Source organism: Strix aluco, chromosome 1, assembly GCF_031877795.1.
Source record: "Strix aluco isolate bStrAlu1 chromosome 1, bStrAlu1.hap1, whole genome shotgun sequence".
NCBI classification, from domain to species: Eukaryota; Metazoa; Chordata; class Aves; order Strigiformes; family Strigidae; genus Strix; species Strix aluco.
The window spans coordinates 44,315,411-44,337,915 of NC_133931.1; the positions used below are offsets into that span (position 1 = coordinate 44,315,411).

At 37.6% G+C, this 22,505-nt stretch overlaps 1 protein-coding gene across 18 annotated transcripts in view; it reads left to right on the forward strand.

Annotated features, from left to right (window-relative positions):
• ST18 (ST18 C2H2C-type zinc finger transcription factor) overlaps window positions 1-22,505 on the forward strand; it is a 173,700-nt gene that overhangs the window by 109,878 nt on the left and 41,317 nt on the right. For 11 of the 18 annotated variants that reach the window (XM_074819321.1, XM_074819309.1, XM_074819369.1 and 8 more), the window contains 5 exons: window positions 12,306-12,499; window positions 16,756-17,553; window positions 18,022-18,090; window positions 20,346-20,480; window positions 22,265-22,355. In XM_074819321.1, coding sequence (XP_074675422.1) covers window positions 12,306-12,499; window positions 16,756-17,553; window positions 18,022-18,090; window positions 20,346-20,480; window positions 22,265-22,355 — 1,287 coding nt within the window. The remainder of the gene's footprint in view (window positions 1-12,305; window positions 12,500-16,755; window positions 17,554-18,021; window positions 18,091-20,345; window positions 20,481-22,264; window positions 22,356-22,505) is intronic. The other 7 variants (XM_074819340.1, XM_074819331.1, XM_074819450.1 and 4 more) reach the window with 5 other exon arrangements.

Consider the following 22,505-nt stretch of genomic DNA (forward strand, 5'->3'; position numbering starts at 1 on the left):
GCATTTAGAAAGGAATGCTTCATTGGTAACTCCTTTTCTGATCTTCATAAAATAAACAGCTTTTAAAGAAGTATTTGCATGAAAAGAAAGCAGTAGTCTGGCAGATGACCTGAGAAAGCGGTGAAAGCCATACTTAGATGACTGAAGAAGTGGGTACATGTACCAAAATCACACAAAAAGGCTCAAAGACATTCCTCAGTAAGAATTGAGATTATGATTGATTTGTGTAGCCATCACCTTCACAGTACTTTTATCCCATAGCACCGCTTAAAAGTGAGACAGAGACTGAGAAAGCTGTTTGCTCCTACCCTACATCTGGAAAAACTGTCAGGTTTGTCCTTTGGGCTTGGCTTCTGTTTTCACAGGAGATGGTCATAGACTGATTTTCTGTAAACTCCTGGGAAAAAAGCACATTGGTCATAATCCTGAATAAGAACATTTGGAATAGAACAGGACTCTTGCATTTCCTGGTGACTCATCTGTCTCCCACTGACAGAGAGTGTGGGACCCTCACAGTCCTTAACATGCTTTGCTGAAAAAAAGTGTGTCCCTGAGTCCAAGTAGACTTAGCAGTAAATACTAAATTAAGATGGTCAATAGTTATATCTACTGCCAGGATATTTATCCTGATTCTGTGCAGACATGTCTGATCTTGAGAAAAACTCTTTTTTTTTTTTTATAGAATCATAGAATGGTTTGGGTTGGAAGGGACCTTAAAGATCATCTAGTTCTGATCTCCCTGCCATGGGCAGGGACACCTTCCACTAGATCAGGTTGCTCAAAGCCCCGTCCAGCCTGGCCTTGAACGCTTCCAGAGAGGGGGCAGCCACAACTCCTCTATGTAACCTGTTCCAGTGCCTCACCACCCTCACAGAAAATAGTTTCTTCCTTATATCTAATCTAAATCTACCCTCTTTTAGTTTAAAACCATTACCCCCCCCCATCCCTCCCCATCTTTCCTGTAGGCCTCCTTTAAGTACTAGAAGGCTACTATAAGGTCTCCCCAGAGCCTTCTCTTCTCCAGACTGAACAATCCCAACTCTCTCAGCCTGTCCTCATAAGGGAGGTGCTCCAGCCCCCTGATCATCTTCGTGGCCCTTCTCTGGACCCGCCCCATAGCAGGACACAGAACTTCAGGTTGGGTCTCACAAGGGTGGAGTAGAGGGGGAAAATCACCTCCCTCAACCTGCTGGCCACACTTCTCTTGATACAGCCCAGGATATGTTTGTCTTTCTGGGCTGCAAGTGCACATTGCTGGCTCATATTCAGTTTTCCTTCCACTAATACTTTTTGCAATTAAAGACCAGGTGTTGACAGCATACATTCTCAGCTCTCTTCCCCAGTATTCCCTATGATGGTAATTGGCTGGGATAGAGTTGTGCCACCTTGTCATTTATATATTTCTCCATGACACATCTAGATGAGGCATTTCACCTGAGACAAAGATCTGTATCATGCTGTTTCTATTGATAACTGATCTTCAATTAAACAATGGGCATTAATCTTAAGAGTACCTATTCCCAAGGTCTGCTAACAGAATGATCGGTTAAGAGTATCTACTGCTTGCTCTCTAGCTTGGAAAAGGAACTTTGTCCCTGCCAGAGTCATTGTAGAAATAGAAATGGTTATGGGGCTTTGAAAATATTAACCTCTGCTTCTCACCCCATGATTTCTGGTATAATCAAGTCTGTCATGTTGTCATCAATCACACTTTTTTAGACCTCCAATAAATCTTGTTCATTTCTTGTTATTTTCTGACAACACTGTTAGGTTCTTAAAGAATTTAGACTGGGGTGTTAGTCAGTACTGTCTTTAAAGAATCTGTGGAAATCTATGTTTTTGTAATTGATGTTTCATAGAAAACATTGAACAGTCAAGCATAAACACTGAATAATCAGTATGTGATGCAGTTTATTGTGAGGCAAAAGTAAGTATATGCCGGTCACAACACTAATAAAACTAATAAAGTGCTGGAATTCACCTATCCTTATTATTATATCCTGTATGTCAACCATTCTCATCATAACTAATAAAACAAGCATTAACATAAATTGTAATGGCAATCAAATTTATAGGTCTGTTAAGTCTACATTCCTCCCTTGTTTCCTCCTTCATTTTCCAGTCCTCCTCTAATTAGCCTTCAAACTGTGAAATCTACAGTGCTGTCATTCCTCCTCTCCCTTTGCTCTGCCTCTCCCTCTCCTCTCCTCTTCTCCTCTCTCTTTCCTAGAGCTCTAATTAGTTGATGGACCTCAAGCTTTTTGCATTTTTTTGTAGTCTGATATGCTTTCATACTTCAGAAACAGGTTGTTCTTTTGGTACTGTTAAATTCATAAACAAGAAACAGTAAACAAGAAACAAATAAACATGAAAATAAATTCAAAATTCAAACACTTTCCACCTCAACTTTTCTACTTTCAAACATTCATGTGAGTGGGTTAAGTGTTGCATAAAATGTTTGGAACAGGTATACAGAGAATATCAAATAAAAGATCTTTTTTCTATTAAAATGTCATTCTTTGAATGAGATTCTAAAAGTTAATAAGAACTTCCCTTCTTAAAAACATTTTCATTGTTTCTGTGAAGAGAAATAATACCATATATTTCTGCGTGACCACAAGTAATTACTTTAACATTTTGTAGGTAACCCTGAGGTTGACAGTTATTTGACTTAACTATTTGGTGAACTGTTCTGAATAACCACTAAGGTGGTTGAAATAGGAACTGTATCTCATACTCCTTTCGAGACACCTGTGGTTGGAGTTGTTAATTGCAATGACCAATTTGCCTAATTCCTATAGGTATTAAGACCTTTTGATCTATGCACTATGACCTCTACTTTTTCCTCCTGGATTTATTTAGAACATTTAAAAGCTGTATAGGTGACTTTTATAGCTTTCTTCAATAACAAATGCATTAGATAGATAAGTTTCTAGCATATTATAGGTCTCTCTTAATATCTATGTTCATTTCTAGCCAACACCTGCAGTCTTAGTGTCTCTTTTCTCTTTGTTACTTTATTTGATTGTGGTTTTGCAATTTTTCTACTTAAAGCCTCCATTTAATATAAAAAACCCCAATGATTAATTAGTTTCAATGTATGTTTTTCTGTAATAGTTTTATAATATATGTCAAATCCACATCACTTTAATTGCGGCTGCTAGACTGGCAAATAGTTATTTTCAGGTTTTTTCTACCTGAGACCCTGTTGCATCTTAGAATGCTACTTGCCCTGAAGTAAAACATGTACATTATTTAATATATTACAGGAGTTGTTGTCTTTCCCGTCACAACTGTCTCCATCAGCACACAGTAAATGTTATCCTCCCAACCCTATACAGGAGTTTAGAGTTGCATATGTCTTAATGCCTTCTGCTGTGTGACAGAATGTTATCAGAACATTATAACCCCAAATGGTTATTTCCTCTTATGGCAGATCTTTTCTCTGTAGATGACCACAAGCCATATAGAGATTGAAATGCCAACCAGTGACTTCTGCCTCATATATATCAATCATGAGTTAAATATTATGGCCAGCTGAATTGCTCTGTCTGACTGATGTCAAGGGTGGATTCAGCCAAGCAAAAGCAAGCCAAAACAGACTGTGGACAGCCTGGAGATAGCAAGGAAAGGAAAAGAATGCAGCCATGGGACCTCCTTCTACATTAAAGGGAGGTACTGGCTCCTAACAATCAATTGCTTACAGTCACATTGTCTGTTGTCAAAAAAAAAAAAAAAAAAAAAAATTTATCTTCTTTACGTCTTCTCTAACCAGACTGCAGTTACCAGTATGCTTTTTATTTAAGCGTTTACTGGCGTTAGCAGGCTGACCACTCACGTGCAAGGCTTGCTGGATGCAAAGGTTATGTGGATGATCTGTAGATTTGCCTAGAAACTTAATCCATTCTAAGCCAAATTCTTGGCTTGGGTCCCACTGGAATTTATTGACCCACTGAACCTGGACAGATTGAGCGAGTAAATGAAAAAGAGGCTAGCAAGGCTGGATTTGGCCCAGATCTTGGGCATTCATTCATATTACTGAGTTTAAGAACTTCTTGAGCTCCACACAATAAAATTTGTTTCCTTCAAATTGTCTTTACTAAAAATAACTTACCTGTTAGAAAGGGTCCAAATATATAATGCTAGCCATATAGAGTTCTTGATCTATGAGCTATAGAATGACACCGTGAAGAAGTCATCCATTTCATTAACATAGTATTTCAATTAGAGGGTTTATATATGTTATTTTTCAAATGATCTGAATATCTTTATGATCCTACAAACTTGTGAACTGAAATCAAGAAAACCAGAGAAGAGAATTTAAATCTGTCCTTCTCTGAGTTGCCTTTCTTGTGGTGAGAACCCTGCTAAAATGGTAAATTAGAGTTAACAAAAAAAAAATAAAGGAAGAAAAAGAGCTATCTAAAAAAAAATGTCATTTCATGAGCCTATTGCAGCCTGAAATCATTGTCCTTTAGCCTCAGGCATCACAGTGAGCTTGAGGCATGGGTAGATTTCACCATAACGGCATGCCTTTTCCTATGTTATTGCTGACTTACCATTGCTCCACTCTTTTTACGTGTTTCTTTTTATTTGCTCAATCATTTCACAGTCCAGTTGTTCTTTTTGGTCAGGTGGCCTATAACATTTAGTTTACTGTCTGAAACATCTCCAGGCTCAGTACATAATGACTCAACACCATTATCCATTTCTCCCCAGCCTCTTCTTATGGGGGCTAATAAATCCTCTTTCACCAACAAGGCTATGGCAGCTCCTTTGCTTTTCTTATATGTCTTTTTTAAATAAAATATATCTTTTAATATCATGCTCCAGCCAGCTTTCAGTTATGATACCATATTTTCTCAACATTATTATCTGTCCAGTTCTGATCCTTTTTTCCTAGCTAAACCTTTCATTTGTGTATATAGACAGACACTTTAATACCCTCAAGTTAGTGAGTTGATTTTGCTCTATATTAGTGTTCATAAATATGAATTTCCCTTTTATCTTTCTTCCCATCTATACCCCATGTGCATTCCCTTCCTCTTGGTTCGGCCCTGGACTGAACTTCTCACAACTCTGACATTTTAGAAAAAGAGCATTGCCCATGTATGGCAGTAAACTTTTCTATTTGTAGCAGGCCCTTTAATGCTGGAATGATTGTTACAGTGCACAGGAAAAGCCCCTGTCCCTTTCACAGATACAACTTGTAAGCCAAGTGTATGGGTTTCTTAGAGAGGGGTGAAATGCATTTTTTTTTTGTATTGTGTGTGATGTTAAAAAATAAGGAACTTTCAGACTGTCTTTAATTATCATCGGAGTAAGTCATGCTAGTTCTAAACTTCTATTACAGCCAATTCACCAGGTCTAAATGACTTTTTTTTGGACACATTTTATTGGTTTAAATTCTTACCATTTTAATGCTTAAAAATGTTGATGGAAGGAAATTACTTCTACCTGATGAATTTTCTCCCAAATGTTTTTTCAGGAATTCCAAGATGGAGCTATTTACCAGATTATTTTTCATCACCTAGGCTGAATCGGTGAAATAGAACACACTAAGTCAAGGAGTTCAAACATTATAGGTTGTGTAAAAGTTACTGTGGCTCGACTTACTTTGTAAAATACAAGAAGACATTAATGTCAATAACTCTGACTCCAGATTAACAACCAGGGTAATTAATGTTTAGCTTCTTGTCAGTGATGAGAACACAGTGGTCCTTTCCAGGACTAGCCTGAAAAATTTCATCTGTAAAAACTCACATCAGAGTCCTGTTAACACATGACCTTTTTTAATATTTTCACATAAAGCCATAAGTTTTTATCAGCATAATGTTTGAATATATTTTAATACTTATAAGAATTATTTAAAAGAATTAGGAAGATTTTGTGGGTTTGGTTTGGTTTTGTTTTTTTTTTTTTTTCTGGTTTAACTCAGTCTTAGACTATCAATGAACTGTAACTCATACCTTGATTATGGTTTTCTCAGTTGCACAGTCTTACTCCTTGAAGTTCTTCAGCTAGTCTGTGTTGCCACCTATAATTTGCAAAGCAAGCAGTTGCTTCTGGACATGTGCAATTTCTCCACACCTGACAATTTGCAAATATTTCTCACTTTTTATTCTTTTAGGTAGGTAGAATGGTCATTTCAGTTAACCCATGCTCCAATCTGTTCCCCTATTCAGGGAGAAATTCATGGACATGCAAAACTTCTGTAAGCATACTTTCATATCCCATTGAGTAGAACAGACTTTGGAAATGGGAAGTACATTTCAGGATGAAGCATCAGAATACAGTTCTGTAGAAATCCTAAGAATGTATGTAGTCCATACAGAAGACAAGATACAAGGTATTATAAAACTCGCAGATCTTTCTAAGAATGAGACTTGAAGGGTACAGAGATGGGATGAAGTCATTAAAGCCTCCTCTTGAGCTGCCATTCTTATTGATGTAAAGTATGTCATCAAGTATCTTCCTTAAAAAAAAAAAAGAAAATAAGGGATTGGTCAAGAAGTCCTTATTCACTATACAAGTCATTTTCTTTACATCCTTTGATAGACTTTACTTAGTTTTACATCTAGCACCTATATGGATTTTAGAACAGAATGTAGTAAACAGAATTAATGTTTAGTTGCCCTTTTTTCCAAAGACATAAACCTTACAGATTTTGTACTTTAGTATTCATGCTACTGATGCAATTTACTGTCTTTCTTTTAGGAAATATTCCCTCTCTCTATGTATAAAATCCATGACTAATCCGTGTCTCTTAAAAGCAGTTTCTATCTAGTTTTCTGAATCTAGGATTTGTCTTTGTATATAGTCAGAATATATAATTTCTTTCATATTCAGTAATCTATTTCATGGCACTGGAATCACCATACTAGGCCTTGGATGTTGAATAGTTCTTACAGACCTGACTGATGCTGTGGATTTTTAGTCTTTCTGTGGAGACTGCAAGCTTCTGGCTATGATGAGTCGGTGTGTTAACACCATCTTTTTGTCCTCACTTTTAGAGCAATCTGAGCGGAGAACACTAACACTCTTGCTTCCACTGAGCTATAAAATTTACATGCACTCTTTGCAAACAACGAGGGTCAGTTAAGGAAACGAACATAAATCTCACTGTCTTAACCTGAAGACAAAGTAAACAATTGAGTCATAATCACTCTCCACCTTCCCCCCCAACCACTGTTCATCTGAAGCTGCTGTAATTAACAGCAGTCATTTGGGTTTTCAATTGCAGTGATCAGACTAGCAACTCTTTCTTTGGACTCACATTCCAGCTCCTTTCATGAACCTCCGGCACTCATGGTTGATGTAAACAATAACATCAATGTCATTTCAATGGACATGAGATCCGTACTAGGAGCAGATCATCCTCTTTCTGTATCCAGTGCTAGTAATTTCTCCTGTTCATCATCAGGTTATGAGGAGCTCAGGATTTTTGTGTGATTTTGGGGGATCTGATACTTTCAGCTGTAACCTAAAGCTTTGGAAACCATTGTGCTAGAGCGTTAGACAGAATCCAGTTCATCTGTTTCTTAGAGAACAAGCATACATAGAGGAGGACTAAGGTGGGGAGACATTAAGAATTTTTGTTCCTTTTAGGTACCTCTTATTCAGAACAGTCTTAAAGCCTCACCATGACAGACATTTGTAAACTCCCGGTTTATCTGTGAGTGGCAAGTGTCCCTGAATCTTCAAACACCAACTTTTCCCTCCTGTAAGGAAAATGTAGTATTTGACTTACACAGTGACCTATGGTATCTGCAAGTTTGTGAGTAAAATCCAATCAAGGTCTAAAGCAGCAGGCAATGTCTTTACTCACAGTATGATTAAGGAGTAGTTAGGCTAACTTTCTTTTAACTACTGGTGTGAAGTTAAATGATTCTTCAGATCAGAAGATGATGTCTCCTTTAACTGTAATTCAATAACACTTACTTTTGTAGTATAGTTAAGCAAACAGTCAAAAGACCACTCAGGCTAAGAATTTAGAATTATTTTCTACACAAACTAAAATGCTTCACTAATTATTCTTGCACAAAATCACATGAGGACTGGGCTCCTTAAATAGCATTAAGCAATAAATGCAACTGCTTTGATATTCAGAGACTTTTATTTTCTCTCTTGAAGTTAAAGAGTGTACATGAGATGCAGTGTGTTCTGTTCTTATTATTTTGTATGGCATCCATTACTGGCATTAGTAAACACCAGTTGTCAGGCTGAACGTACCCATGGTTTAACCCACTGTGGCAATTCTTAGCTCTGTTACCATGCTTTACCAACCTGCAGTCTGCTGTGAATAAGAGAAAAATCCCCAGAGATCTGGAAATCTTGCCAATAGATTAACAAAAAATCCTTCCTGGCTACAAAGTGGTTAAAGGTCGGGTTAAAGGCTTGACAAACACATTACTTAGATGAACCAATTACAAAAAAAAAGGCAAGCATGACAATTTTCAGCAGTAGGAAAAGCTGTATGTGGTTAGGGACTGTTTAAAACCTCTCTCTTTCTTCTGAGGCATTGCTTTGTGGTGGGGAGCCAATGCACTGTTCTGCCTGTATGCTACCAGTGTCTGCCCACACCATTCAAAATATATTCTGAGCAGAAATAAAGGAAAGAGAAGAACCTAGTAAATAAATTTTTAAAAGTATTTAGGTATGAAATACATATGAAAGATCTATCATGGAGTTTTTTCCACACATGCAACTAGGTCTTATATGTCTCAGATTTTAACCATCTTGGCTCACTCTATGATAAATGACACAAGACTGGTTTTGGTAACAGAGTCATTGACTAAAAAAATAATAATAAAAAAGTCTTCTCATTATATATAGTACTAAAATGATTTATTATTCATAAAATTTAAGTACAGTTAAATTGGGAAAAGAAAAAAATGTATTGGCTTTAGGCTCATAACAAAAAGAGCTTCTCCTTGTTTTATGAGCCTCAGATTACCAAATAACCTTGACAGCTGAATCAGTGTTCCATGACAACAAGCAGGCCATTGATAAATAGCAACAAAACTATTAGACGTTGAATTTATGAGATGAGTAATAGAGAAGCTAAATTATAGGTTTACCATTTGACAAACTACAGCTTGACAAATCTGTTCTAACGTACGTGTGTGTATGTGTGAATGTAGACAAGCAAAAGAGAGACATAGAAACTTTTTAAGACAAAGGTGAAATCGCCATGCCATGAATGTTACAAAGGCATAAATACATTCTTTTCAAAGTAGTTAAATTCCCAGTGTCCATTATCAAATACTTAACAAATCATGTGTAAGTACTTGAAAAATCTACAACTTGTGAAGTGTTTTTTCTGGTTTTATTTTCATTTTTACTTTTAAGCACTGTAAGATAGAAAAGAAGAAGAATTGCTGGTACATGCTTTAAACTGACTCTTGCAAACTAATAGATTCCAGTTAAAAGTCAAACCCAGCAGTTTAAAAAGTCACCAGTGAAAGCAAGAGTATATTCTGTTGGAGTTGAAAAATCTCTTTTTGGCATATGGAGAGCAATTTGCACTTCTGAGGAAAGAAGCAACGACTGCATTTTGTCATCTTCCTGTAATCAGAGTGGAAGGTGTCAGAAATTATTTTACTTAATGTTGAATCTCATGTATTCACTTATTTGAAAATGATGGGAACTATAGAGGAAATCTGGGTAAGTGTCCTCTTGTGTACAGAAAAGGATAAGGACAAGCTAATGCATCAGTCTTTCATAGAGGAGAAACTTTCTAACATGAGCAATGTGCTTCCGGACAGATTTGTGGACCTCCTGTCCTGACACTGATGCCGCAGCTTTTGATTTACCACTGTAAACCGTGGTGGTTACAGTCAAGTGGGATTCTTGTGCTCTCATTTCCCGGAGCAGATCTGCAGGTGGCAGGTGGCAATAGTACCCCAGCCCTGGTCTTGACTGTGGTCTGCTATCTGAGTTTGACTATGTTTCAGAGTTGTGGTGAAAAAACAACATGTTTAATAGCTGTTATGCCAGCCCACAGTGGTGATCTTATAACATAATGTTACTAGAAAAAGATTGTACTTAGTGAGCAAGAATACAGAAATCAATTTAACGGCTTACTATGTTTTCCCTTAACTCGACTGGAAGATACACAATAGTCAAATTACAGGATTAAAGTTGAAGAGCTAGATGAAGTTCTGTGACCTGTATTGCACAGGAGGGCATACTAGATGATCTAATTGGATCTTCTGTTCTAAAAATCTATTAATTATGCTTGTGTAAGAAACAGCTGTAGCGTCGTCAAAGGGGAATTAAACACTGGAAATTCATCGTGTCCTAAACACTCTCACAGTAGCTACTGGAGGTAAACTTGAAGCTTGACAAATAAATGAGAAAGATCAAAAGTAAACCTAATGAAGGTTTTGCTTGATAAAAACAATTGTGTGAAGGGTTTTCAAACATTTGTCATTTATTCAATTTTCCTGAAATAACATGAATGGTATGAACTGCCATTCACAAATATAAATTAAGAGACTCTTGATTGTATTTTCTTAGAAATAAATTATGCATATTTGTCCACACTAGATCCATCCCTGATGTCTGTTATATGGGCATCATTTCTAAGGGGATGCTTATACTGTTGTGATTCTGACCTTCAATATGATATTCATGTTATCCTCTATTCATAAACAGAGAAATAACACAGAAGTCATAATATATTCAATGACAGCAGGTGCTTAGGATCCAGTATTCCTGATGCCCATAGCATTTTAGCTTTCAGGAGATCAAGAATATCCACTGTGTTTAAGATGCATATGGTAGAATTTTAACATTCCCCCTAAAATGCAGATCTTCATATTTCCATGTCCTTCATGTTTGCAATGATGGATTGCCAAAAAGGTGCTTGGCCAAAAATGGGTATTTTTTTTAACAAAAATCTCAAGTTAGTCATATGCTTTCATCCAAAACAATCAGAACCTGAGCCAATTTAGGGCACATAAGATACCTTGGAAGGATTAATTTATGCCGTTGAGCTTGTAATATGTGTAACCAATAAGAGTTCTCTGCATACACAGATTTTTTGCAAATCTCACAGCTAAGTCAGTGAGCCAAATGCAAAATCCAACACTTAAGGGCATCATGTAGATTTGTAATGCACCCTGGGGGTGCCTAAGGTCGAGAAACCATTGAGTGGATTACACAGATTCATATATGTAGTTTTTTCATCTCTGACAGATATAATATGAGCACTATTATTCATACTACATAAATTTCTTAGGATACTGTGTGTGAGAGAACAATGAAATCATGTCAAATCACTTACACAAAAAGTTATTTAAAAAAGAGGGTTGAAGGTTCAAGACTCTTGATTGAAGTGTCATATGATGTAACACCTATATGCCGTGCAAATCAGCTGCATGGAGGCAAAGGTTTTGCTAAATATCTGTAGAAGCAAATTAATATGCAGATCAATACATAGATCTTATAGGAGCTGAAAGAAGTGTATTAAACCTGCTAAAAATCTTCCTCTTTAAAATACTGCCCTCTCTTCTTATGTAGGTCATCTGAAAGTTAGGCATCTAGACTGGGTAAGGCCTTTCCCCGTGGGATGACTCACCCTGTTTATCAGATAGATCTAGTTTTAAGTGGGATGAATTGCCCTCTGGAGGAGCCTTTTCGCAGAGTCTATATAGAGACCTGAGAAGAGCTTAAAGTAGGCATTTATGGCTGGAAGTAATAAAATGAAACCAATGCTTGGGACTGATATTGAAAGAAGGACCTGTATTACAAAATGTTCTGAGGGTACAATGTGTTTCACACAGGTTTTATGCTGTTGAACTCAAGGTGCATGATTGGATATCCATACTGATGTAAAAGTAGTGGAGCCAAAGGCTCAGGATGTTTTGGTACAACTGGTGGTATATTTTTCCCTTTAGCTGTTTGTCTGGATTAGCAATCCAGACTAAAATTTCGTTCATCCTTTCCTGGGCGTATTTATTTTAGTACCAAGCAGGCTTTAGATTAGCATATGCTTATTTAGGATTAAGGATGTTAGGTTATGGGTTTTTTGGTTTGTCTTCCTCCTCATTCCCCTTCACCCAAACAGATTTTGGCAGCAGTGTAAAGAAGTGGGACTCGCCTGTGCCCTGAACTTTGAGTACATGAGCTAAAATTAAATATCCACTAAATACAACTTGCTGAAACTGCAAGTGAATTAATATTTTGCCAGTCCTCACTTTTATACTTAGAATTAAACTAGAGGATGGTGCTATTTTTTAAACAATTTACCCCTCACTTCTCCCACTTTTTTCTCTATCATTGGCTGTTGATCATTGCAGTGCCTACAAATGCTCCATGGCTAAGAAGAGAAAAGCCGAAGAACAGATATCAGGCGTTCCCATCAACAAAAGGAAGTCCCTGTTAATGAAACCCCGCCACTACAACCCCAGCTTGGAATGCAAAGAAGAAAATGAAGACAGGACGGATTTACAGGAAGAGATCAGTGTCGTCGAAAGCAGCTCAGCTCCAGGTAGTCGTGCAGGGTGGCTCTGCTTGAACTTGAATTCCACAGGAAGGGAGATATGAAACTGTATTTTCAAAAAGGATGCAGAATGTGTTTGACTTCTAACAGAGTTGGAATGGTGCCTTTCTGTCTAGGTTTAACTATCATTTTTCCAATTATTTTGTACAATAACTCCTCCTGGGGTCTAGTAAATGCTTTGTAGGTCACACAGAGAGACAACTACTGCAGCAGGTCAGATATGGAGCAGCATCTGCTTCTCCACTAGCTCTGTCAAAGAACAAGGTTAAGCCCACCACTGAGAAAAACACATTTACGAAGAGCAGATTTTCACTGGAATATATAGAGCTCTTAGGAAGAGAAAAAAAATGCTTAGCAAAACACTGTTGACTTTAACATTTAGCAAAGCAATTTCATGCATGTGACTGCTACGTGTGTTCTGCTTAACACGATTATTAGACTCAGCACTTTTGTACTTGTTATTCCAACTCTACTAAACCAAACATCCAACAATTTATAGAAACTTCTACAACATGTATGCTGGAAAATATGGAAGAGGATGCGGAGACAGAAAGATATAGCTACAGTATGTCTTTATTGCTCCTTCTAATATATGTTTATATATATTCAAAATGAACAAAAATATCAAACTAAATTGGCTGCCACATATTTGATTAAGAAGTTCTGCATAAATCATTAATTGGGCAAGTGAGAAGATATGAGTGGAATACATTCTGAATTTGTTTTAAAAGGAGGAGTCATCAGTAGATAGCAAATGTCAAGATAAAAGCCAGGTGATATGGCACTGGGAAATGAGTTATCATTGATAATATGAAAACAGAATGAACTTTTATTCCACTCAGTTACTGGTTGCTACAGGAGTTTAAAGGTAATTTATTTTCCACTCAGTTTCTTCTTATCAAATATTTTGGAAGGACAGGGTGCTAAATAATCTCATCTAGGTTCCCTTTCCCACAAAAGGTTGAACCAGATGATCTTTCGATGTCCCTTCTAACCTAGGCTGTTCTATGATTCTATGATGTACTGAGAGTAGGAATTTATGTCTTTATTCAGTCAAAACAGAATTTCCTTAAAAAGAAAACAAAAGCACCAAATTTTATACATATGAATGCCAGAAAGCACAAGGAAGAAGGTTGTCTTTCAAATTAAAGACACAAATCCTCATTCTACTGAAATGAGTGGAGTTCTTTGCGTCATTTCGATACAACAAAGATTTCAGACAGTTGTCACTTGCAAGTCATCTAGGAGTCTCTTCCAGAGGTCTGCATCCTATAATTGTGAAAGCCTAGAAGGGAGCTCCCTCTTCAAACAGAACATTAATTAACAAGGTGATACCCGATGTCTCTGTCTTTTGGGTGACATTACTAAGCTAAATTCAAGAAAAAAGCTCCATGGTTCGCAGTGTCTGTCTAGCCTGCAAGGAATATTTCTACCTCCTAGGAGCATAAGAGAAGCTGTTTGAGTAAGAGTTCCTGTATGTTTTTGGGGTTTCCTTTGTTGGGTGGTTAGTTGGGGGTTTTTTTGAGATATATAGGTTTTAGCTAATTTTTCTTGTACTGATTCAGCCTGGTTCCTGGCCATCCAGAGCTCCCCTCAGTAATGTGTTTTTCTTTCCCTTGTGTCTGTCCTCTGCACAACTTGAAGAACTACCTGAAGGGAAAGTACTATGATGGGTGTAAAGGTAGAACTTTTGCCATATGTAGATGAACCTAAGATATTTAACTGGTTCTTTTTTTAAAAAAGTGCAAGTGTTGGGCCAAGTCCATTCATGTAAATGTAGGTGAACCCTACTTGCACCTAGCCCTTCAGTCAAAAGAAGAAACCACTTGATCTCAGAAGGATTTATTTGATACTAGTGAGATTTCTCCCAACCTGCTTGTGTCAGTGATAATACAACCTATCCCTTTTGCATGAATTTTGCCAGCTAGAAAACAAATTTCAGCTAAAACATTTCAGTTGGGTATGTAGGTTTATTTGTAATTTCTTAGTGCTCTTCTTATTGCGAACTCATGATTCCTGAGCATTGATCAGTTAATTTTTCTGTTCATGGATTGATGCAACTGTAAACTAAGCTGAGTTTTGATTATTTTTAAAGTAAATTTACAGCCTGTAGAAGTGAAAAGCAAAGCTGGGACAGCTGAACCATTAAGAATGGTTCAACAACAAATTTTTAAACATTGCATATAAAAATTGCTGATTAAGGAGCAAAAATCTGTTATGCATTTATATTATTTTTCTTCTTTCACACAGAAAAATAACTGAAAAGACCTGTTACTATTATCAAGTTTTGTTTGTTTTGTTTTATTTTGAAGGGTGGGAGATTTCTTGTAAAGCTAGAACTTCTCACTCTGAAATGATCCACTGATGGGATTCTGTTATTTTCCAAATGGCAGAAGAGCAAATAATAAAACCCCATTTGACTAAAGTTGGTTATAGAGCCAAATCATCATTCTTACTTGCTGAGATGTGAAAAGACAGCAGACTTCTTTATTCAGAACACTGCAATGTGTGTGGTACTAGACCAGCTGCTAAAAAGTTACACTAAGGTTTACAGACATTTTTTTTAAACACAACTTTATGCACACAGTGCACAAGGCCACCTCTCCCTGCATGAGACCAATTTTCTGAAGAAGAATAAGAATTAATCAATATTTTCTTTTAACATATAACAAACAGTTGAACCAAACAATTATGTAAACTGGAAATGACCCAAAATGCTAACAGTTTGGCAGCAGTAAAGTGAAATGCATTGTGGTGCACATGTGCATTTTTGTCCCCCTTTTCCCCTCCACAATAATCTGCACTTAATAGGAATATTTTAAACTATGTAGCTAAGCAACAGAGGTAATTGTTGCTTTCTAGAGCTTTTGTTAGGCACTCTAACACAGCCCAAATATGCATAATTAGGTATAATGTCTATAAATCATTATTGTACACATGTGGGTAGTTAAGTGGATTGAGAGAATAGTTCAATGAATTGGACATATTCACTGAAAATGCTTTTTATTTGTTTTCTGTAGTTCATAATACTTTAAAATTATCATAACCCTTTACACTTTCTCTTAATAGCTCGCTGTGTTATTGAGAGAAACTTCATTTGCATTTTAGACTATGCTTAATTTATTATTTAAACCTGGAGTTCTTCTGATTCAGGAGAGGACAGACACATCTTATGAAATACTCTGTGCTTGTTTATTCATCCTCCTTTCTAGGAAGTAAAATGTTAAATTTTTCAGTTTATGTTGAATAGATCCCAACAAAAGAATGTACCCTATAATCAGCATTATTGAAGGGGCTAGTGTTGTGACTAAATTCTTCCCTTCATCCAAAAATGCTTTTAGTTACTATGGCAATATTTACTTGATCCTGGCAAACCAGTGTTGATTTTAGAGAGATAATTACCAGAAAGGAAGATGATGGAGATGTATTTTTGAGTGTCCTTGTCAGAGGAAATGTTTATAAAAAATTAAATGAGATACAAAAGGCATATTGTCTTCCACACCGACAACCTCTCCTACATGCAGCCTTTATTACCTGCTGGCTGCTGCTTTTCTTCTGAAGAAAGATGTTTATAAAGACAGGATGCACTTCAGTGGTGTCTTTAACAAGTCCTTTATGAGACTGTACATAACAACCATTTCTGTTTGCCTGTGCATGACCTGATCTATCACTTAAAGCGGCAATTGCAATGGTGACCAGGAGCTGCCCTTTGTGAAGTATTGAGGGTTTTTTCCATCAAGGTCTTTCACGGGATCTGGGGTGGCTGGAAAAGTAATTAGGGTCTATTTTGAGAAAATATTTGGGAATCTTGGATGAAAGAAAAGTGAAAATATATTAGAGAAATTTTAAAATGTGTGTGTTTGTATATATATATGCATATATGACATAGACTGTGTGTATATATATAGAGCATCTATCTATATATGGCATTTTATATTTATATGAATGTATATGAATGTGTATGTGTTCTAAGATAATATATGTCTTTACCATCAGTCAAAATTGGCAACACATTTATTTCTCATATAGCTTTGGAGCTATAATATAAAGTAGATATAATCTTACAAGGACTTTTCCTGATGTTATAAGTAGTAATTTCAAACACAGCCTTGGTGTGAATTCAATAATTTCAGAGTACCTTTGAGTAAAGAAATGGCAATTGGTAAGTAAATATCTTCGTATCACTTCTGCAAGATACAGAAGTCACTTATCCTTACATATTTTTATCTTGTTTTTTTCTCATGCAGAGGAAAGTACTCCAAAATCATCTGAGGAAACCCCTCATTCAGATGGGCAAGAAAATTCCAGTCAAAGAAAAGATAACTACTCCAGCTATCAAGATGCCATAGCCAAATCTTTGATGAACATGGGAAAATTAGGAAAAGATGCACCCACTCAAACAGTGGCAGAAAATCTAAATGATAGCGGTATTCAATCCTTAAAAACAGAAAGTGATGACACTGATGAATGTTACATGATTAACTCAGCTGAAGGAAAGGAAAAGACTGTTATTTCTGACCCAAAATATTGTTCATCTGAGGAAAATGAAAGTAACTCTGAAATTATGGACAATGAGTGGGACAGCTCCTCAAATTTCTCAGAAGAAACTAGTGTAAAGCCCCATGTAACTCAGAAGTATATTATAGAGTGTAATCAACCTAGCATCCTGGAAGTCCCAGAAATTAAGAAGGAAGAGGTAGAATTTGGCCCTTGTGAAACTCTTTGTGACTCAGAAACAGAGCTAAGAGCACCCCAGGAGTCTCACCCAGATCCTTTTGAGAAGAGAATTCAGAATCCCTTCCCTGAAAGTGAAGAAGATGACAATGAGTGCCTGTCAGAAACCACAGAAGTGTCGGTTGAGCTGGACAAAACAAAAGGGAACTTGAGTTTGCTAGAACAAGCAATCGCTCTGCAGGCAGAGCAAGGGCATGTGTTTCACAGCACCTACAAAGAACTGGATAGGTTTCTTCTGGAGCATCTAGCAGGGGAAAGGAGACAAACCAAAGTTATTGACATTGGTGGGAGACAGATATTTAGCAACAAACGTAAGGAAGTATTTTTGGCTGTTCTTACTGGCTTAAGCATTTATCCTGTGACTGATAGAGGATTCTGAGCTGGGTTTTATAGCAACAGTAAAGAATCTGGAATTTAGCTGGTAATTTTGTTAATTATGTACCTTCACACTAGTGCCTTACATCTAACCAGGTTAAACGCTAGGTACTTGGCTTTCTGCCAAGCTGCTATGTGAAATGATCGGTAATGGGTACTAAAAGGGCTGTGTAGTTGGCACTGACACTCCTTCTCCTCCTTTTCCTCCTCCTCTGCCTCCTCCTCCATAGGGTGCTAATATATACCTCCTAAATTTCAGCAGCCAAAAGAGAAGGCATTAAAACAGTGCTTAAGGAAAGGTTAAGGTGAAAAATTGGCCTCTTCCAAACTTACCACCTAATTCCTAAGCCATGTGTTTTCTGAATTCAGTGTACTTCACGTATCAACATTACATTTTGCTACAGCCAGCACTTCTGAGCCAGGAAAGCACAAGCCATGCTCTTCTGCCTCATTCACCATCAGCAGAATTACCAGTAAGTTCCAAAATCTTTATTGTTTCTGATGGTTTGTGACATCCTACAAAGCTGTAGGAACATTGCTCCATTTTAGGTACTTAATCAGCCTTCCAGACGTGGAGATTTAAAAGATTTGGGTTTGATTGGTAAACTGGGCTGTCTTGTATGAAACTCCTCAATTGAGGATAATTACAGAACATCAAGAGATGTCATTTTATAAACACACTCCCTGCAGTAGTAAGTAACAATACGTTCATCTGTCCTTTGACTTTTCCTTTTGGGCTTCCAAATATACTGAGGTCACCCCATCATTGCTGCAATTTCTGCTTTTGATAAACAAAATTTGATAATTTTGATAAATTTACTTTGGTAACTCTAGTGTTACTTTAGTGTAGTCCCTGTGGACATTGCAAATATTATAGTAGTTTAGTTATCAAAAGCACTTAGTGTGTAAGATAACTAAAAGTTATTTGAGGAGTTGCAGCTATAAAATATTTCCTGTAGCATTTGGGAAGAATATGCATGCATCTCATTTTTCTGTCTCAAGCAGTCTTCTTATTAGCATGTCTTAAATTGTGCAGGCATAGTATTAGTCTACCTCCTTGCTAAATTACATGAACCTTTCTTTGCTCAGATGACTATGGTATATGCAGGAATTTTACAGATACCTTTTCTTATCCTGAGACCATCTGTGTTCACCAGGTTCACATTGGTGTCAATGTGACTTTCCCACAGCACATATAGGAAGGAGCAGTGATGGTAAGCATGGCAAAATCTGGCCCTTCCTGATTTACCTCATATTATTATTAGCTGTAGTTTGCAGGTGAGTTCAGAGGCAACACTCATAGAGGAACAAACTAGGCTTTGTTCAGGTTGTATAAACACCATATGATTTTAGTCAATGTAGTATCAGGCACATCATAATTTTTTCACTTTACATAATTAACTGGTTTTTATTTCTAAAAAATCCATCATCAAATCCATCAACTCTTAATCTTCCTTCTTGGATGTTACATCAGAAAAACATGGCTTAAATATATATTTTTCCATCCTTTTAATTATAAACCTTTCTAATTAGTGGGGGGAAATGAAATCATATTTCAGGGTCCCTCTTTATTTTTTGTCCACTATTGCAGCACTTTCCATTTGCAGTGATTTTAAAAAGCATGTGCTCTTCTGTTGGTGCTCAGTGTATTTTCTTTCCACCCTATTTCTTTTTTTTTTTTTTTTACCTAAAAACTTGCCAGGAAGTTTAACCCTCAGCTGTCTCTGGCGATCCTGTCCCTAAGCACATCCTACCTCGCAGTCCAACAAAATGAGCTTGAAGGAGGCTGCTCCCTGTGCTGGCTGCAGCTGTTTTCTCCCCCAGCGCAGAATGTTGTTGGCAGCCAATCACAGATGGAGCTAAAACCATCCTCAGCAATTTATGCGGCCACTTCCTCCAGATTTCTCACAAGAGAATTTCTGGACCAGAATTCATTCCTTTCTCGCCCAGACTTTTGATCCTGCATTGGAAATCAAATAAAAGCTTCCTGACCAGTGCTTCTTGCACAATTCTAGGTGCTTGAAACAAAAATGGGAATGCACTGCGGCCATTACAGAGTGGTAGCTGTGGGGCTGGGCTGAGACCTTGCCTTTGAAAGGGTATCGGCTGCTCCATGTTTTCACTGTCATTGTGGGCTGCTCCACAAAGCCGCATTGCCATGTGTACCAGAGGGAGCTGCTTGCCTTGCCTCTCAAATGTAAAGTGGCATGTATTCAGTTTCCTAACAAAGAACCTACAGCCTAGAGATCTGCGATATTTAAGGAATGGCTTCTGGTTGAAATGCTTTTTGTTTGTTTGTTTGTTTGTTTCACACCTCAGCTTTTATTTGGTTGTCCCAGCTTCCTGGAGTCTGACATTAAGAGAGTAAAAGATTGTTTCTGCTTTTTTATTTATTCCTTTATAGATCTTGCTGTTGGCTGATGCTGCCAGTTTTCTGACTTATTGGATTGTGGCTTCTGTCCTGTCTGAGGCTCTGAATGGAATAAATGACACTGCAATCCTAAAGCTATATAGATTAGCACATAAATGGCATATTGGGAGGGGGGAGCCATTGTTTAAAGGACACTATGAAAACCTAAAGTGATGTTTAAATTACATACGGCTCTGATAAAACTTTGTGTAGGAATTACATCTGAAGTACAAAATAGAGTATCACGCTGCTAGGATCACTCAGCTGAGTGCAGACAGGGGCTAAAACCAAAAAAAACCTTATCTGATTTCTCTGCAGATTCACCCAGGCCTGAAAAGAGAGAAACCAAATGTCCCATCCCAGGATGTGATGGCACAGGGCACGTGACTGGGCTGTACCCTCACCACCGCAGTCTCTCAGGCTGTCCACATAAAGTTAGAGTGCCACTAGAAAGTGAGTATCGTCACCCTGCAGTCCAGAATAACAACTGGATCTGGCTCAGTATTGTGGGTAGTGTGTGCTCATGCTGGAGAAGAAACCCACTTTTTCTGGGTGAGATTGCAGAATGAGGCTGAGAGAGGAGCCATCACACCTTCTTTGCCCTCCAGCTCTTAGTTTCAGTCCTACTTTCCACACTTGTGGATCTCAAGTAGCATTACAAACAGCAGGAGGCTCCTCAGGTGGCCTGGGAAGAATAAGTTCAGAGCCAAACTATCCCCACCCTGCTAGCAGATCTGCACACTGTAGTTTCATGAATCTTCAAGATCTTGCTTGCCCATGCCTTTGCTAAGGCATGCAGCACAGAAATCACCTGCTTGTTTCAGAGCTGCAACCTGATTTGCCGTAATCACACACCCAGACTGCTGGTTTTCACTGCCAATAACTGAGAGGCCTGGGCATGCTTATTCAGAGATGTTTCCAGTGTTCCCCTTACCACTGAGCTCAAAAAGGTTACTTCCATCAGTACATCCCAGCGTTGGTCCACAGCACGTCCCGCTTGTATGACTGTATCATGCTAACCCTTTTATGCCCAGTCTAGCCTGAATTTCCCTGCTTATTTCTAACTGTGCTGAACTGATTACATTAGTTTGTGTGTGTGTGTAATCCTGCAATGTGATGCAATGAAATGCTGCATAATAAGCCAAAACCTAATGTGAAACTATTCGTTTAAACAACCTAGTTAGTCAGATTGTTTTTTGTGGTGGCATGCATAACAACAAATTAAAAGGATACTTGCACTTGACCAGCGTCCTGTTCCTAACTATACCTCTCTCTTTTTTAAATCTGGTACTAAACTGTATTTATGGAAACATCTGCTGAGTTAAGCAGGCTGCTGCATTTGGAAGGCCTTAGCACCATTAACTTTCTAAAAGTTAAAATTAACAAGTCCTTGTTAATTATCTCACTTCCAATCAGATGTGTTCTGTCCTGCTGACAAAAAAAAAAAAAAAAATTTGGTTCCTAACAGAACAAACCAGTTGACTGAACAGTCAGCTTTTTTGAAGCACTGTGCACCCAAAGAGGTAATGCAATACTGAAATCATGAGGGCAGATGTACAAAGATGTATTCTATTTAACACAGACATACAACTCAGTCTTAGTAAAGGTGATCTACTTCAAAGGTCATAAGAAATGTACATGCAGGAATTTGTAACCACTGCTGAGAGTGTAAGCTGCTGCTTGGGAGCATGACCGATTGGTCTAAAGTAGTTTCAGCACAGCTCAGATGATCAGAAGTTATCAGGGTTCAAAGGGGACATACTCAGATCAGATCATCTTACTCAGGTGCAAGACATAAAAATCCTTCCTGTACCTGAAAAGCTTGCCCTCTCTGAGACAGAGAAGGACTGCAGCTATATGTAGCACATCTCTGTGGCCCAGGGCTCCTCTATCAGCCCCCTTTTCTAATCTGTGGTAATGGTGTATGAATCAGAGGGTAAAGGGTTTCATGACAACATCCTTGCTAACTTCCACCTTTGTTCTTTTAAAGTCACTAGAAACAGCGATGTGCATGTGGGAAGCCTCACTACAGCAATATAGGGATAAACTGGTATATTTTGGAGGCACCAGCCTTCCTGTGTTGTAGATCCTTTGCTTCTCCTTTTCTTTTGTGGTCAAAATGTCACAGAATTGAGAATCTGAGTCTAAAGAAGAAATGTTCATATTCCTTATTATATGAATTTTTAATTGATGCATGTTATTATCACCTTTTTTTTTTTTTTTTTATTCCTGTTTAGTTCTTGCCATGCATGAAAATGTTTTAAAATGCCCCACCCCAGGATGCACTGGAAGAGGACATGTCAACAGCAATCGCAACACACACAGAAGGTAGATCAGCAATGTTCCTGTCTACTTAAAATCTAATATGTACTCGGGAGTAAACTGATGGCCGCATCTTGGAATTAGATGTTAGGTACTACATTGCAGAATGCCTATGAACTGCAAGGGTAACCTGTATTATTTATAACCAAATAATTG